This window comes from Coregonus lavaretus, assembly GCF_964263955.1.
Source record: "Coregonus lavaretus genome assembly, contig: HAP1_SCAFFOLD_8556, whole genome shotgun sequence".
Classification (NCBI taxonomy): Eukaryota; Metazoa; Chordata; class Actinopteri; order Salmoniformes; family Salmonidae; genus Coregonus; species Coregonus lavaretus.
Genome location: NW_028159361.1, coordinates 14,109 through 20,353, shown reverse-complemented (window position 1 = coordinate 20,353; position 6,245 = coordinate 14,109). Strand labels below are relative to the sequence as shown.

At 44.7% G+C, this 6,245-nt stretch overlaps 1 protein-coding gene across 1 annotated transcript; it reads left to right on the top strand.

The window, feature by feature from the left end:
• Nucleotides 1-3,320: 3,320 nt before the first annotated feature.
• LOC311122958 (uncharacterized protein) lies at nucleotides 3,321-4,452 on the top strand (the record flags this gene model as incomplete). Its single annotated transcript, XM_084197253.1, has 4 exons — nucleotides 3,321-3,377; nucleotides 3,835-4,155; nucleotides 4,259-4,347; nucleotides 4,441-4,452. Exons 2-4 carry the CDS (start codon nucleotides 3,873-3,875, stop codon nucleotides 4,450-4,452), a joined length of 384 nt encoding a protein of 127 aa, XP_084053379.1. The 5' UTR covers nucleotides 3,321-3,377; nucleotides 3,835-3,872.
• Between the last annotated feature and the right edge of the window lie 1,793 nt (nucleotides 4,453-6,245).

Below are 6,245 nucleotides of genomic sequence, written 5' to 3'. Positions count from 1 at the left end.
CGGGTCCCTTGTAATCCGCCTGGCCCTGCTGCCTTGTGAATGTTGACCTGTTTAAAGGTCTTACTCACATCGGCTACGGAGAGCGTGATCACACATTCGTCCGGAACAGCTGATGCTCTCATGCATGCTTCAGTGTTGCTTGCCTCAAAGCGAGCATAGAAGTAATTTAGCTGGTCTGGTAGGCTCGTGTCACTGGGCAGCTCGCGGCTGTGCTTCCCTTTGTAGTCCGTAATAGTTTGCAAGCCCTGCCACATCCGACGAGCATCGGAGCCGGTGTAGTACGATTCAATCTTAGTCTTGTATTGAGTCTTTGCCTGTTTGATGGTTCATCAGAGGGCATAGCGGGATTTCTTATAAGCGTCCGGGTTAAAGTCCCGCTCCTTGAAAGCGGCAGCTCTACTTTTTCTCCAGAGTCTGTGCAGCTTGTGGATGGAGCTGGTCTCTGCTCTGGGAGACTGGAGGTGAAGTCCAATCAGTCCTGGGCCTCAGTGTGTGAAGCTGACTTTGACCAGCAGGATGCAGAGGTAGTCTGTGGGGAGCTTGGCTGTGGGGCTCCTGCAGCTCTACAGGGGGGGCTCTATGGAGAAGGTGAGGGTCAGACCTGGGATAAAGAGTTCCAGTGTAAAGGCAATGAGTCCCTTCTCCTGGACTGTGACACCTCAGACAGAAAAAACAACACCTGCCTACCTGGTAATGCTGTTGGACTCACCTGCTCAGGTAAGAAACAGTTTGTCACTCAATCAACATTGTTTCTCGCCTGGAGTGAAGAATATGAGAGGCAATATATAGTGGGCTCCAAAATTACTGGCACCCCTGTCTGGCAATGCACAAACAATACTTACAGAAATATAAACAATATAATTATAGAGAGAAACTGAAAATACCAACATGTGAGAAATACTGTACTATATTAATGTTCCAATGGAACCCACCAAAATCATTTATTGATTAAATAAAAAATCAATGTCCTCCAAATCAAGGTTTCACAATTAATTGCACCCTTAAAGACTATTGTAAATAACATCTACCAAAATTAAACCAGTGTTAAGTGAATATTTAAATCTCAATGGTTGAACTCAACTATTTCAGTGTCTCTGTGCGTCTCCCAAAAGGTTGTAATGCTTTTGGATCAATAAACAGACAGAGTCCCGGTCTGCATAGTCAGGCCTTTATTCATTGAGAATTCTGTTCATCACAATTTCAGAGTCCATCTTTTATACTCACACATCATACAAAAATCCCACCCCTTTTAGGCGGGCTGTTTTCCTCTGCTCTCCTAACCATCAGGTCACACACACATGTTCTTATCATAGGCTGCATTCCTTAGTTATCGCCGTCCTCATACTCCTTAAAAAGCCTAACCGTTTCTCTCCTCCCTTAATTGGGAGGCCTCTTTATCTTGGTTTCCCAGTTGTCTGTAGCCAGTTCTCCTTGTCCTTTGTTGTCTGGTCTAACTCTTAATCACATTGCTAAATAGTAGCTCAATGTCATAGTCTTTACTGGTCCTACACTCACACATTCTAACACATTTCACACAGTTTCAGGGTGTAATAATTAGTCATTAATAATTATTCTATCAACCAGGAATTAAATTCCACTTATTTAAGTGTATCTAAGTCTTAAGGAACTATATTGAGCCATTACATCACTTCCTGTTTCACTAGGATATAAAAATGAGGTAACACGCATACAATATCCCTTTGTCATCCAACACCATGAAGAAAACAAAATAACTGGCAGTTCAAAAGAGACAGATGGTCGTAGACCTTCATAAATCTGGTAATGGCTACAAGAAGATCCACAAACGATTGAATATACCACTGAGCACTGTCAGGGCAATTATTAAAAAATAAAAAAGATATGGAACAGTTGAAAACCTCACGGTAGAGGACGCAAATGCATTTTGCCCCCCAGGATAGGGAGGAGGATGGTGAGAGAAGCAACAAAATCCCCAAGAATAACTGTGAACGAATTGCAGGCCTTGGTGGCGTCTTGGGGTCACCAGGTTTCAAAAAGCACCATCAGACGCCACTTCCACAACCACAGGCTCTTTGGAAGGTTTGCCAGAAGAAAGACCTTTCTGACCCCAAGACACAGACGCAAGCGCTTTGAGTTTGCCAAATGTCATTTACATTATGACTGGAAGAAGGTGCTCTGGTCAGATGAGACCAAAATTGAACGTTTTGGTCAGATACAGCATCGACATGTTTGGCGTCGAAACAGAGATGCATACAAGGAGAGGCACCTCATACCCACTGTGAAATATGGTGGTGGGTCAGTGATGATTTGGGGCTGTTTTAATTCCAGAGGTCCAGGGGCACTGGATGGCATAATGAATTCCACCAAGTATCAGGCCATTTCGGCTGACAAAGAAGGCTGGGATTTGGCCGTAGGTGGACATTCCAACAAGACAATGACCCAAAACATACCTCAAGATCCACACAGAAATGGTTCTGTGACAAAAAAAATATATCTTCTGCCATGGCCATCTCAGTCAGACCTCAATCCAATCGAAAATCTGTGGGCTGATTTGAAGATGGCAGTTGATAAGCGCAAACCCAAGAATGTGAAGGATCTTGAAAGGATCTGCATAGAGGAATGGTCCAAAATCCCTCCAAATGTGTTCCTTAACCTTGTCAAACATTACAGGAAAAGACTCCATGCTGTTATCCTTGCCTGAGGTGGTTGCACTAAGTACTAAATGAGGAGTGCCAATAATTATGAAACCTTGATTTAGGTGACTTTTATTTTGTATTAAATAATTGTATGATTTTGGTTGGTTCCATTGAAACATTAATAAAGTACAGTATTGTTTATATTTTTTTATGTATTGTTGGTGCAGTCAGGGGTGCCAGTAATTTTGGAGCCCACTGTAGATGTGTTTTAGTGTGAAAATAGTAAGATTACTGTCTCTCTCTCTTCTCTCTGTGGTCCTCTGTAGCTCAGCTGGTAGAGCACGGTGCTTGTAACGCCAAGGTAGTGGGTTTGATCCCCGGGACCACCAATACACAAAAATGTATGCACGCATGACTGTAAGTCGCTTTGGATAAAAGCGTTTGCTAAATGGCATATTATTATTATTATTATTCTTTTCTCAGAGCCTGATGATGTGAGGCTGGTGGGAGGAGGCAGTCGCTGTGCTGGTGGACTGGAGCGGTACGACCAGGGAGAGTGGAGGACTGTGGGAACTGATGACAGGAACAAGGAGGCTTTAGCTGCAGTAGTGTGTAGACAGCTGGGTTGTGGCTCCACTGTTTCAGTACTAGCTGGAAACACCACTATGGGGTTTAATGTTATCTGTTATGGGTCTGATCCTTCACTGAGGGAGTGTAGGAGAACAAATAATCTCCTTCCTGGACTCACAGTGATCTGCTCAGGTAATAACAAGATATTATAAATATATTCAACTGATTTCCTTCATTCATACAACTTCCTCTGCACGTCTCACAATGACTGTTTAGCTTGTAAGTCTGCTTTGCAAAACAGATCACTCAGTCAAGTAGGAATAAAATACAACTTAAATATCCCAGAATGCTTTTGTATTTGAGTGTTATCTCAGTGAACGTCTCTACTCACTGCCACTGTCACATGTCATGTTATTGTCATATCTAAATGAGGAAAGTAGTTGAGGAGCTACGTTTTCTTTTTCTCTCCTCTTGTTCCAGATGTCCTGCTTCAGCCTGATATCAACATATGTTGTCTCAGTGACTGTAGGCCCACTACTCATGTTGCCCTGTGAGGGAGGGTGGCTAGCACTGTTACATGCTGATGTTATTGTCATATCTATAGGAAACTATTAGAAGAGGTTTTTCTTGTTCTCTTTTCTTGTTACAGATCTCCTGGTCCAGCCTGATATCTTCCTGACTGACTCAATGGGAGGGGTCTCCAGGGGCCACCAGGGGCCCGAAGTGTTTAGGGGCTACAGCTTCACCATCACCTGCTCCACTCAGCCACAGTACCCAGGAGGCTCCTTCCTCCTCACGTTCACCGGCTCCAACAGAACCCAGACCCAGCCAGCTGTCAATCACTCTGCTGCCTTCCTCTTCCCTGCTGCAGATTACTCTCACCAAGGGAACTACAGCTGTGTTTATGACAATTATGTTTTCTCTCATAACTTCTCCTCTGAGAGTGAGCTCCTCAACCTCACCGTCACAGGTAACTGAACATGAACCAGACTTCTAACTTTGTCATTGACAGATTTCCCACAGATCTATGTGATGATGACCAGTCCCCTCATCAAAGGTGTTTCTGTTTGCAGCCTCTCCTCTGCCAGCCTTCATCATCAGACACGTTGTAGTGCTGCTGATCCTACTGACAGCCATCACCACCATCTACCTGTACTACAAGGTAAAGACATTTACTCAGACGTTACAAGTCATTTAAATGTTTGTGTCTATGAGCAGGGTTCAGATTCTACATTGGTCTATATCTGTGTTTAAGGTGTGTGATTAACCAGATGTGTATCTTTGACTTGTGTTGCACTATCTTGGGTTTGTTCTTCAGTACTGTACTGATTATGAGAGAACGAGAGGGGGAGAGAGACAGAGAGAGAGACACCAGTGGCAAGGTGACTGTGAACATGGATGTGTATCAAACAGGCACAACGACAGTACAGGGACAAAGTATGAGCAATTCAACGGCTCATACACGAGACGTATGTGGCAGGGACTCCAGACAATCCCAGATTATAAAGGGAAAGCTAGCCACGTATGGGACACCGACGCCTCGCTCCCAGACAAGATAAACACCTTCTTCTCCCGCATTGAGGATACCACAGTGCCACCGACGCGTGTGGTGAAGGTAGGCAGCAACACCTCTGCCACCCTGATCCTCAACACAGGGGGCCCATAGGGGTGCGTGCTCAGCCCCTTCCTGTACTCCCTGTTTACCAGTGACTGTGTGGCCACGCACGTCTCCAACTCAATCATCAAGTTTGCTGATGACACAACAGTGGTAGGCCTGATTAACAACAACAACGAGACAGCCTACAGGGAGGAGGTGAGAGCCCTGGCGGAGTGGTGCCAGGAAAATAACCTCTCGCTCAACGTCAACAAAATGAAGGAGTTGATCGTGGACTTCAGGAGACAGCAGAGGGAGCACGCCTCCATCCACATCAACGGGGCCACAGCGGAGAGGGTGAAAAGGCTTCAAGTTCCTTGGCGTGCACATCACTGACAACCTGAAATGGTCCCTTCACACAGACAGTGTGGTGAAGAAGGTGCAACAGCACCTCTTCAACCTCAGGAGGCTGAAGAAATTAGGTTTGGCCCCTAAGATCCTCATGAACTTCTACAGATGCACCACTGAGAGCATCTTGTCGAGCTGTATCACCGCCTGGTGTGCAACTGCACAGAATACATCCTCAGGGCTCTCCAGAGGGTGGCGCGATCAGCCCAACACATCACCAGGGGCACACTGCCTGCCCTCCAGGACATCTACAGCACCCAGTGTCACAGGAAAGCCAGGAAGATCATCAAGGACCTCAGCCACCCGAGCCACAGCCTGTTCACCCCACTACCATCTAGAAGGAGGAGACAGTACAACAGGTGCATCAAAACTGGGAAAGATGAACAGAGCAAAGTACAGAGAGATCCTTCATGAAAGTCTCTGAATGTCCTTGAGTGGCCCAGCCAGAGCCTGGACTTGAACCGGATCTAACATCTCTGGAGAGACCTGAAAATAGCTATGCAGTGATGCTCCACATCCAACCTGACAGAGCTTGAGAGGATCTGCAGAGAAGAATGGGAGAAACTCCCCAAATACAGGTGTGCCAAGCTTGTAGCTTCATACCCAAGAAGAGTCAAGGCTGTAATCGCTGCCAAAGGTGCTTCAACAAAGTACTGAGTAAAGGGTCTGAATACTTATGTAAATGTGATATTTCCGTTTCTTATTTTAATACATTTGCTAAATGTCTAAAAATCTGTTTTTGCTTTGTTAGTATGGGGTATTGTGTGTAGACTGATGAAGAAAAAAAACAATTTAATCCATTTTAGAATAAGGCTGTAACGTAACAAAATGTGGAACAAGTCAAGGGGTCTTAGTACTTTCCGAAAGCACTGTATATCCTGTATTCTAGTCATGGCTCATCCTATATAAATAATGCTCTACACACTTTTTCTATCCACATACTGTCTATACTGTCTTTACACACCATTATATGTATATATACACTGAGTATACCAAACATTAGGAACACATATTTACATGATATATATTTATATTCCAGACTCTGACACTGATTTCTT